At 41.1% G+C, this 12,743-nt stretch overlaps 1 protein-coding gene across 1 annotated transcript in view; it reads left to right on the top strand.

The window, feature by feature from the left end:
• The first annotated feature begins 4,791 nt into the window (after nucleotides 1–4,791).
• The window catches only part of LOC106596808 (transient receptor potential cation channel subfamily M member 5), a 113,420-nt gene continuing 105,468 nt past the window's right edge, over nucleotides 4,792–12,743 (top strand). The window contains exon 1 of the mRNA XM_045708692.1: nucleotides 4,792–4,897. Within this exon, the coding sequence (XP_045564648.1) occupies nucleotides 4,871–4,897 (27 nt within the window). The 5' untranslated portion in view covers nucleotides 4,792–4,870. The remainder of the gene's footprint in view (nucleotides 4,898–12,743) is intronic.

Genomic DNA, 12,743 nt, shown 5'->3' with positions numbered 1-12,743 from the left:
ACTTATTAAGTGCACTTTGTTATATGAGGTTGTTCCCTGTTGTCCAAGTTTACAAATAATGACTGGAATCTTTTGGATAAAAAAATTCAACAATAAGTGGATATGATCGGCAGTTAATGAAGTAATTTTTGGTGATTATAACTCAATATATTGCTATGGAAGTGACCGACCCCCATGCTATGGTCAAAAGCGACTACCTTTTACCTTAATTGGCCGGTTATCCCCAAAGTTAAAGAAACACACTTTAAAATATGTTCTTCCCTTTATCCCGTTAATAATTTCTTGCACAAAAGATTCCATTTTGACAAAATGCCTTGTGTTTTATGTTCCTCTGATTCAGAATCTATACAGCATTTATTTGTTTCATGCTGCCATTCTAGTGAACTATGGATTGAAATTCATGAATGGTTGTGTATAAAATCTCCAGAATTACCTATGTTTACCTTTGATGATGTTAAACGGCATTATGCTTATCCTTGTAATTCCGATCATAACTATTTTATTAACATTATTATTCTCTTGGCCAAATACTATATTCACAAATGTAAATGGAGTCATGTCTCTGAATGTCTGTTAATGTCTCATTGCCTTGTCGCATATAAATTATGTCCTGAATTATTATTTTTTTTGGGGGGGGGGGGGGGGATTCGCCTTGTGTTCTATTATTTTATTGTTTCATTGTATTCACAGGAATGTCCCTGTATTGATGTGTAATATTGTTATTGTTGCAATAAAAATAAACATAACATTAAAATAGTAGTCTAATTGGGTGGGTATTTGGAATGGCACCAAATGAGGTTCACTTTTGGAAGTTTAATGACAGCCTTCTGCACTGCAGGAGTGATTGTAGCCTACGTATTTCTGCCGTTTAGGGCTGGATTCAATCTGTATCGTCGAAATCGCGGAAGATCCGCGTTATAGCTGGATTGAAATGTAAAAGGAATGATTGGATACGGCATTAACTATAAATGCTGTCTATATCGGCTCAATCGGAAATAGCCTTTACATTTCAATGCAGATCTCATGCAATATTTCCGCGATACGGATTGATGCCAGCCTTTAATAAATGCGTCTATTTTAAAAGGTTTTAAACCGTGTTGGCCTTTACCTTTTAACAAAAGACAACTTTGCTTCGAAAATGTGTCATATCCTCAGTGCAACAGGTAGACAGCTAATAGGTTTCAGAACATTATAGAGGTTATTTGAAGCATGTTCAAATGAAATAGACGAGGATATGCTTATCAATATACAGGTTATTACACTCTGTTTAATTACTTTAGGCGTTTCAGTCTACCCAAGTTGAAGGAGAATTTGGAGAAAGAAATATCTATTGGAAACGTGGATGGATTCAAGCTGAAAATTGTGTGGTGTCGTGGCCAATCAAAAGGGGACGGTCAGGCTCTTACAGTTTTTGGTTGGTCCGTAAATTAAGATAAGCATAAATGTGAGAAACACCGAAATGTACAGTTGATTTGTCAGAGGACAAACCATCCACAGAGACAAACTGATATCTTTCTGACAGATAAGATCTAAACCAGTGGCTAACTACGTTGCAAAGCAATCCCTAAAAATGTTCGCTTCCCCTGTCTGCTAGTCGGTGGAGGGTGTGTGTGGTCCAAGTCTGGGTTTAATGGTCTCTTAAGGCCTATTCAGTCGGAAAGCCCACACATTGGTCTCATATCGGAAATATGCTTATGCTGTTGAATGGATTAGTTCATTTACATATCGACAGTGCAAGTAATGCGCAGGGGGTGTCCCTGCATTAATAAAATGAGCATAAAGTCCAAATGTATGCTACATTGTTGTGTCTTTTCCCCAGCTACCAATTTAAACAATCTCAATTAATCTCAATTAATTACTTTAGTCGTTTCAGTCTATCCAAGTTGACGGACAATTTGGAGAAAGAAATATCTATTGATTCATCCTGGAAATTGTGTGGTGTCGTGGCCTATCAAAAGGGGACCGTCAGGCTCTCACAGAAGTTTGGGTCGTGCGTAAAACCCGTAAATTCAGATAAGCAAAAATGTGTAATGGGTCCGCATTCAAAAAGATGTCGCTTACTTAATAATAATAATAATAATAATAATAATTATTATTATTATTATTATTATTGTTGTTAATATTATTATTTTCACTGCATCAGTGATTGCATACACAGACTTTTCTGTACAATGTTTTTCCATTCAAAACAGCATTTATAGTGAACACAGGTGAGCAACTGATGAGCAGCAGGTGCTTCTAATCAGGGTTGCCACTCATCTGCCAATCAAAAAGGATGTGGCTTCTCTGGTCTACCTGTATACAAGTTAAAATGTTCAATATAAATAAAATGTCATTCGTTTCATTAAAACCAACCCAAGACCACATTAGACCACCCTTGAGCTGTTTATTTGTAACTTTATGGTGATATACTGACCTACAGTGGCAAGTATTATAGCATCCACAATCTAACCCAGTGTTCAAATCAAAATGTATTTGTCACATGCGCCGAATACAACAGGTGTAGACCTTACAGTGAAATGCTTACTTACAAGCCCTTAACCAACAATGTAGTTAAGAAAATACCTAAGACAAAAGTACGAGATAAGAATAACAAATAATTAAAGAGCAGCAGTAAATAACAATAGCGGGGCTATATACAGGGGTACCGGTACAGAGTCAATGTGCGGGTACCGGTGTCGAGGTAATTGAGGTAATATGTACATGCAGGTGGGGTTATTAAAGTGACTATGCATAGATAATAAACAGAGAGTAGCAGCATGGGGGGGATAGTCTGAGTAGCCATTTGATTAGCGGTTCAGGAGTCTTATGGCTTGAGGGTAGAAGCTGTTTAGAAGCCTCTTGGAACTAGACTTGGCGATCCGGTATGCTTGCCGTGCGGTAGCAGAGAGAACAGAATGTCTAGGGTGGCTGGAGTCTTTGACCATTTTTAGGGCCTTCCTCTGACACCTCCTGATATAGAGGTCCTGGATGGCAGGAAGCTTGGCCCCAGTGATGTACTGGGCCGTACGTACTACCCTCTGTAGTGCCCTGCGGTTGGAGGCCGAGCAGTTGCCATACCAGGCAGTGATGCAACCAGTCAGGATGCTCCCGATTGTGCAGTTGTAAAACCTTTTTGAGGATCTGAGGACCCATGCCAAATCTTTTCAGTCTCCTGAGGGGGAATAGGTTTTGTCATGCCCTCTTCAGAACTGTCTTGGTGTGCTTGGACCATGTTAGTTTGTTGGTGATGTGGACGCCAAGGAACTTGAAGCTCTTAACCTGCTCCACTACAGCCCCGTCGATGAGAATGGGGGCGTGCTCAGTCCTCCTTTTCCTGTAGTCCACAATCATCTCCTTTGTCTTGATCAGTTATTGTATCATATCAGTTGTTCTATTATATCAGTAATCTGTTGTTGTATTATATCAGTTATTATATTATATCACATATCAGTTGTAGTATTATATCAGTTGTAGTATTATATCAGTTATCAGTTGTTGTATTATATCAGTTATTGTATTATATGTTGTATTTCAGTAATTGTATTATATCAGTTGTAGTATTATACCAGTTGTTGTATTATATCAGTTGTTGTATTATATCAGTTGTTGTATTATATCAGTTGTTGTATTATATCAGTTATCAGTTGATGTATTATATCATGTATCAGTTGTTGTATTATATCAGTTATCAGTTGTTGTATTATATCAGTTATCAGTTGTTGTATTATATCAGTTATCAGTTGTTGTATTATATCAGTTATCAGTTGTTGTATTATATCAGTTATCAGTTGTTGTATTATATCATGTATCAGTTGTTGTATTATATCAGTTATCAGTTGTTGTATTATATCAGTTATCAGTTGATGTATTATATCATGTATCAGTTGTTGTATTATATCAGTTATCAGTTGTTGTATTATATAAGTTATCAGTTAATGTATTATATCAGTTATCAGTTAATGTATTATATCAGTTATCAGTTGTTGTATTATATCAGTTATCAGTTAATGTATTATATCAGTTGTTGTATTATATCAGTTATCAGTTAATGTATTATATCAGTTATCAGTTAATGTATTATATCAGTTGTTGTATTATATCAGTTATCAGTTGTTGTATTATATCAGTTATCAGTTAATGTATTATATCAGTTATCAGTTATTGTATTATATCAGTTGATGTATTATATCATGTATCAGTTGTTGTATTATATCAGTTATCAGTTGTTGTATTATATCAGTTATCAGTTAATGTATTATATCAGTTATCAGTTGTTGTATTATATCAGTTATCAGTTGTTGCATTATATCAGTTATCAGTTGTTGTATTATATCAGTTATGAGTTAATGTATTATATCAGTTATCAGTTAATGTATTATATCAGTTACCAGTTGTTGTATTATATCAGTTATCAGTTGTTGTATTATATCAGTTATCAGTTGTTGTATTATATCAGTTATCAGTTAATGTATTATATCAGTTGTTGTATTATATCAGTTATCAGTTATTGTATTATATCAGTTATCAGTTGTTGTATCATATCAGTTATCAGTTAATGTATTATATCAGTTATCAGTTAATGTATTATATCAGTTGTTGTATTATATCAGTTATCAGTTGTTGTATTCTGCCCATTGAATAATCCCCTGTAGTGTAGCCCTGTGTATCACATTGTTCTGATGGGACTCCTGTACAGGTGCACTGGTGGTGCAGATAATGATGCAAAGATAATGGAGCTCATTGGAGACTGTGATTGGTCAGAGGAAGGCCAGGGCGTGGCTTACCTACCTGCTGCTTCCTGGAATCTCCAAGGGCTCACCTGGTGTCACTTTCCTCAGAGCAGAGATCGGTGACTGGAGGGAAGCTGACTGCACATTAGACCACAGCCATGACAGAGCGACAAGACACGCCTCTGGTAAGTAACTATGTTAGCGACTAAGTGGATCACATGAGGCACTGTTGAACAGGTTGGCCAAACTCTACATTTTATTTTCATTTGAGTGTGCAGGCACTATTCTATATGTATGTTTGTGATAAAGTGCTCAGCTTTTAAGAATCACTTATTCTCTGAAATTTATTTGGTTCTTGGAAATCTTATTTCACAACCTATTACAGATGGCAAATTGTATATTGTTAAAGTTTGGATGCATTACAGCATTCTTCTTTGTGATTTGTAGACATGTTGTAATCATATGATTCATGCTGTAATGTGGCTATAGTCTAGTGGAATGGCAATACATATATGATAATATCTGATCTGATTCATGCTGTAATGTGGCTCTAGTCTAGTGGAATGTCACTACAGATATGATAATATCTGATCTGATTCATGGTGTAATGTGGCTCTAGTCTAGTGGAATGTCACTACAGATATGATAATATCTGATCTGATTCATGGTGTAATGTGGCTCTAGTCTAGTGGAATGTCACTACAGATATGATAATATCTGATCTGATTCATGGTGTAATGTGGCTCTAGTCTAGTGGAATGTCACTACAGATATGATAATATCTGATCTGATTCATGCTGTAATGTGGCTCTAGTCTAGTGGAATGTCACTACGGATATTATCTGTAGTATATAATCATAGAATATAATCAAGTGCTATATTTACTTTTTGAAAAGGTGTTGAAATGCCACTGGGAATATTATTCCTGTGTTCACGTCGGTGGACCCACTCTGATGGTAAACACATCTTACAGCGTGTGGCTTTCATTCCTGTTGGGGGGTTTAAACTGATACTCAAATAGCTGTGGGACAAATTCAGGTTTAATTCAACATTTCCTGTGGCCCTTAACATAAATGACTAGTTTTAACAAAAGAAAAGTCAACAATACTCTACCTTACATTCCAAATATGTTTCATTATTAAAGTGGTAGAACACTTGTGAGCTCATAGAAAATCATCATTAATTTGGAAACAAGTTATGACGTAGTGTGCATCATACTTCCTGAGACTGTAGAGTTGGTTGAAGTTACCTCGTCAAACTATTGGCCCATGACCTCATTATTTGAGTGATAACAGCCCACTAATCTAGTAGAGCAGAAATCATAATACAGGAAGCAGGAACACTGACTCAAGCCTGCATGCCCCTATACTGAGGAGCATACCGTACATGTATACAAACAGGCACCCACGTATTCCCTCTCCATTCTCCCCCCCCACACACACACCCTCTTCAATTGATGTCACTTGAACTCTTCCTGACCTTGCATGCAAATGTTATGTTTGCATGGACATTGGTCCTTTCCCCTCACACAGTCCTTCCTGCCCCACATTCAAATAAGACCCGTCGAGACCAGACTCACTTTTACATAAAAAAGCGATCGTGACAAACTGCACGCCATCAGTATGTCTTAACCCTCTACTACACATCGGTGCCCTCAGACAACACAACATCGTTTGGTAGGTTACTTTGTGTTGCCTAGGGCAACGTTGTGCCATACCTCTACTATGTTGTGTTGCCTAGGGCAACGTTGTGCCATACCTCTACTATGTTGTGTTGCCTAGGGCAACGTTGTACCATACCTCTACTATGTTGTGTTGCCTAGGGCAACGTTGTACCATACCTCTACTATGTTGTGTTGCCTAGGGAAACGTTGTACCATACCTCTACTATGTTGTGTTGCCTAGGGCAACGTTGTGCCATACCTCTAATATGTTGTGTTGCCTAGGGCAACGTTGTGCCATACCTCTACTATGTTGTGTTGCCTAGGGCAACGTTGTACCATACCTCTACTATGTTGTGTTGCCTAGGGCAACGTTGTACCATACCTCTACTATGTTGTGTTGCCTAGGGCAATGTTGTGCCATACCTCTACTATGTTGTGTTGCCTAGGGCAACGTTGTGCCATACCTCTACTATGTTGTGTTGCCTAGGGCAATGTTGTACCATACCTCTACTATGTTGTGTTGCCTAGGGCAACGTTGTGCCATACCTCTACTATGTTGTGTTGCCTAGGGAAACGTTGTGCCATACCTCTACTATGTTGTGTTGCCTAGGGAAACGTTGTGCCATACCTCTACTATGTTGTGTTGCCTAGGGCAACGTTGTGCCATACCTCTACTATGTTGTGTTGCCTAGGGAAACGTTGTGCCATACCTCTACTATGTTGTGTTGCCTAGGGAAACGTTGTGCCATACCTCTACTATGTTGTGTTGCCTAGGGAAACGTTGTGCCATACCTCTACTATGTTGTGTTGCCTAGGGAAACGTTGTGCCATACCTCTACTATGTTCTGTTGCCTAGGGAAACGTTGTGCCATACCTCTACTATGTTGTGTTGCCTAGGGCAACGTTGTGCCATACCTCTACTATGTTGTGTTGCCTAGGGCAACGTTGTGCCATACCTCTACTATGTTGTGTTGCCTAGGGCAACATTGTGCCATACCTCTACTATGTTGTGTTGCCTAGGGCAACGTTGTGCCATACCTCTACTATGTTGTGTTGCCTAGGGCAACGTTGTGCCATACCTCTACTATGTTGTGTTGCCTAGGGCAACGTTGTCAGTTTGGCCAGTTTTCAGTGAAATATCATGCTCAATGAAAGATGTGATGTAAAATGATGGGCTTGGTCAATATCATACTTACCCTCTGATAGTGAGGACAGTTACCGAGAGGAAGACTGGACCCCAGAATCAGGTTTGAGAAGCAGTTAAATACAAGTTTTAAATATTTTTGTGGTGAAAAACCTAAATGTTTACAGTAGAGGATTAAATTAGTTGGGGGGGGGGTTGGATCTTTGCCCATAACCTGTCCAAACTATTGGCCATGATCCAATACATGTTACTGAGTGGCCAGTGAGGCCAAATACGGTAATAAGCTGAAGCTGCATTTTGTTTTTGCTGTGCAGGCATGGACCTCGAATCTCTTCCCATTTCTGATGATCATCTTTTACCAGGCATCCCAGGCAAATGAGCACTGCCAAGCAATGTTGACTCAGATGCAAATTCTTAATGGCTGCCAGTAGGAGACAAATCTTTTATGGTTCTTTTCCAGCAGTCTAATCTCATCTGACAGCCAACCCTCAGCTCAGTCTAGGGAAGAATATAGGTTAAATGCAGCAGTCTAATCTCATTTTACAGCCAACCCTCAGCCCTGAGGTGAGTGGCATCCATCGATTGAGAAGAAAAATAAAAGCCAACTACTCCTTTCAGTTACATGGACCAACTTTTCTGGTATTCAACGTTGCAGCCAATGAGGTTAACCTCTTCTCCTCTCCCTGTCCATCTAACTCCCTCTGATAACATTCTGTCTCATTTCATTCACATCCTTATCAGAGCTGTCTTATTAAGGTACATAGTGCAGCAGTTACTGTCACGTTTGTTGTACGAAGGAGACCAAGGCGCAGCGTGTGTATCGTTCCACATTTAATTATAACTATGAAACTATGCAAGACATACAAATAAACTACTAAACAAAATAACAAACCGTGACGAAGAGGTGAAACATACACTACCTCAAAATAATCTCCCACAAAACCTAGTGGGAAAAACAACAACTTAAATATGATCCCCAATTAGAGACAACGATGACCAGCTGCCTCTAATTGGAGATCATCCCAAAAAACAACAACATAGAAATACAGAAACTAGAACCCCACATAGAAATACATAAACTAGACAAAACCCCAACATAAAAAAAAGAAACTAGAACCAACATAGACATAAATAAACTAGACAAAACCAACTGTCATGCCCTGACCTAATCTACCATAGAAAATAAAAGCTTTCTATGGTCAGGACGTGACATACATTTGCCTTTGAATATAGTTGGTTGTAATGTGTATGGATAAAGGGGTGCTGACAGTGTGATATAGTTGGTTGTAATGTTGTTGCTTTTTTTTCCAAGATGGCGTAGCAGTTCAGACGTCCTCTACCCTCCTCTTGTCGTGTCCCGTGTATATATATATTTACTTTTTTTTTTTTTCTTCACTTATCTTTTTATATATATATTTTTTTAATTCTAAAAACTCAACCTCAAAGCACTCTCCTGCAACCCGCCTCACCAATTTAAAAAAAGAAAGTATTATTTACCTCATCTGAATTCCACAACAGAAGCTAGCAAGTGTTTAGCCATTTTCACTGGCTAACGTTGAAGTTCAGCTAGCCATGGTTAGCTGTCCTCAGCTATCCATTAGCTCGAAAAGCTATCGCCAGTTTTTGTACAGCGCGACTCAGACCAGAGCACACCGGACCTATTCTCTCTCCTTTCCCCGATTTCTACCGCAGGCTCTGGACATTTACACCTGGATCTTGCAGCTAACTAGCTGCTACCTGAGTGACTATTGGCAACGTCGGTCACGGAATTAACACACATTATTACGGAGCTAGCCAGCTAGCCAGCTGAAGAGTTCCGTCAGCCACTCCTGGGCTATTCCTGAGCTAGCCAGCTAAAGTGTCTCCTGGGCTACAACTCACCTATCCTGACCCGTTTTACTGCCGATGCGGAGCCCCATCGGGTCTTCACGACTGGACCACCGACGTTATCTGCCCGAGGGAGTTATCCAACTGGCCCCTCCGTCGCGACGTAACCTGATCGCCCATCTGCGGCCCGCTAATCGTTAGCTGTCTTTTCGGCTGCGATCTGAATAGGTCTATCGGACACTTTTCTTGGGCCACTATAACTAACTATTTTGCCAACTTGGACTGGTCCCCCCTTCCACACGGAACCCCACTAACCCACAGACGGAAACGCACGAGGTGGCTAAAAACAGACCTCCCTCCCATCTTCCACCAGCTTGCTACCTATGGCCCGGCTAGCTGTCTGAATCTCACTGGACCCTTTGATCACTCGGCTAAGCATGCCTCTCCTTAATGTCAATATGCCTTCTCCATTGCTGTTCTGGTTAGTGTTTATTGGCTTATTTCACTGTAGAGCCTCTAGCCCTGCTCATTATACCTTATCCAACCTCTCAGTTCCTCCACCCACACATGCTATGACATCTTCTGGTTTCAATGATGTTTCTAGAGACAATATCTCTCTCATAATCACTAAATGCCTAGGTTTACCTCCTCTGTACTCACATCCCACCATACCTTTGTCTGTACATTATACCTTGAAGCTATTTTATCGCCCCCAGAAACCGGCTCCTTTTTCTCTCTATTCTGGACATCACAGACGACCAATTCTTATAGCTTTTAGCCGTACCCTCATACTTATTCTTCTCTGCTCCTCTGGGGATGTAGAGGTGAATCCAGGCCCTGCAGTGCCTGGCTCCACTCCTACTCCCCAGGCGCTCTCTTTTGATGACTCCTGTAACCGTAATAACCTTGGTTTCATGCATGTTAACATTAGAAGCCTCCTCCCTAAGTTTGTTTTATTCACTGCTTTAGCACACTCTGCCAACCCGGATGTCCTAGCTGTGTCTGAATCTTGGCTTAGGAAGTCCACCAAAAACTCTGAAATCTTCATCCCTAACTACAACGTTTTCAGACAAGATAGAACGACCAAAGGGGGCGGTGTTGCAATCTACTGCAGAGATAGCCTGCAGAGTTCTGTCCTGCTATCCAGGTCTGTACCCAAACAATTTGAACTTCTACTTTTAAAAATCCACCTCTCCAAAAACAAGTCTCTCACCGTTGCCGCCTGCTATAGACCCCCCTCGGCCCCTAGTTGTGCTCTGGACACCATATGTGAACTGATTGCCCCCATCTATCTTCAGAGCTCGTGCTACTAGGTGACCTAAACTGGGACATGCTTAACACCCCAGCCATCCTACAATCCAAGCTTGATGCCCTCAATCTCACACAAATTATTAATGAACCCACCAGGTACAACCCCAAAGCCGCAAACACTGGCACCCTCATAGATATCATCCTAACCAACGTGCCCTCTAAATACACCTCTGCTGTTTTCAACCAAGATCTCAGCGATCACTGCCTCATTGCCTGCACCCGTAATGGGTCAGCGGTCAAACGACCTCCACTCATCAGTGTCAAACGCTCCCTGAAACATTTCAATGAGCAAGCCTTTCTATTCGACCTGGCCCTGGTATCCTGGAAGGATATTGACCTCATCCCGTCAGTAGAGGATGCCTGGTTATTTTTTAAAAATGCCTTCCTCTCCATCTTAAATAAGCATGCCCCTTTCAAGAAATTTAGAACCAGAAACAGATATAGCCCTTGGTTCTCCCCAGACCTGACTGCCCTTAACCAACACAAAAATATCCTGTGGCGTTCTGCATTAGCATCGAACTTCCCCCGTGATATGCAACTTTTTAGGGAAGTTAGAAACCAATACACACAGGCAGTTAGAAACGCCAAGGCTAGCTTTTTCAAACAGAAATTCGCTTCGTGCAACTCCAACTCTAAAAAGTTCTGGGACATTGTAAAGTCCATGGAGAATAAGAACACCTCCTCCCAACTGCCCACTGCACTGAGGATAGGAAACTCTGTCACCACCGATAAGCCCACTATAATTGAGAATTTCAATAAGCATTTTTCTACGGCTGGCCATGCTTTCCACCTAACTACCCCTACTGCATTCAACAGCACTGCACCCCCCACAGCTACTCGCCCAAGCCTCCCCCATTTCTCCTTCTCCCAAATCCATTCAGCTGATGTTCTGAAAGAGCTGCAAAATCTGGACCCCTACAAATCAGCTAGGCTTGACAATCTGGACCCTTTCTTTCTAAAATTATCTGCCGAAATTATTGCAACCCCTATTACTAGCCTGTTCAACCTCTCTTTCGTGTCGTCTGAGATTCCCATAGATTGGAAAGCAGCTGCTGTCATCCCCCTCTTCAAAGGAGGTGACACTCTTGACCCAAATTGCTACAGACCTATATCCATCCTACCCTGCCTTTCTAAGGTCTTCGAAAGCCAAGTCAACAAACAGATTACCGACCATTTCGAATCCCACCGCACCCTCTCCGCTATGCAATCTGGTTTCAGAGCAGGTCATGGGTGCACCTCAGCCACGCTCAAGGTCCTAAATGACATCGTAACCGCCATCGATAAGAAACAATACTGTGCTGCCGTATTCATTGACCTGGCCAAAGCTTTTGACTCTGTTAATCACCACATCCTCATCGGCAGACTCAGTAGCCTTGGTTTCTCAAACGATTGCGTCGCCTGGTTCACCAACTACTTCTCTGACAGAGTTCAGTGTGTCAAATCGGAGGGCCTACTGTCTGGACCTCTGGCAGTCTCTATGGGGGTACCACAGGGTTCAATTCTTGGGCCAACTCTTTTCTCTGTATACATAAATGATGTCGCTCTTGCTGCTGGTGAATCTCTGATCCACCTCTACGCAGACGACACCATTCTGTACACTTCTGGCCCTTCTTTGGACACTGTGTTAACAACCCTCCAGACGAGCTTCAATGCCATTCAACTCTCCTTCCGTGGTCTCCAACTGCTCCTAAACACAAGTAAAACTAAATGCATGCTCTTCAACCGATCGCTGCCTGCACCTGCCCGCCTGTCCAGCATCACTTCTCTGGACGGTTCTAACTTAGAATTTGTGGACAACTACAAATACCTAGGTGTCTGGTTAGACTGTAAACTCTCCTTCCAGACTCACATCAATCATCTCCAATCCAAAGTGAAATCTCGAATTGGCTTCCTATTTCGCAACAAAGCATCCTTCACTCATGCTGCCAAACATACCCTCGTAAAACTGACCATCCTACCAATCCTCGACTTCGGCGATGTCATTTACAAAATAGCTTCCAATACCCTACTCAACAAGCTGGATGCAGTCTATCACAGTGCCATCCGTTTTGTCACCAAAGCCCCATATACTACCCACCACTGCGAC

The sequence above is a fragment of the Salmo salar genome, chromosome ssa26 (assembly GCF_905237065.1).
Source record: "Salmo salar chromosome ssa26, Ssal_v3.1, whole genome shotgun sequence".
In the NCBI taxonomy this organism is placed as follows: domain Eukaryota; kingdom Metazoa; phylum Chordata; class Actinopteri; order Salmoniformes; family Salmonidae; genus Salmo; species Salmo salar.
Note: the sequence above shows the minus strand (reverse complement) of the source record. Positions and strands in the feature narration are given on the sequence as shown.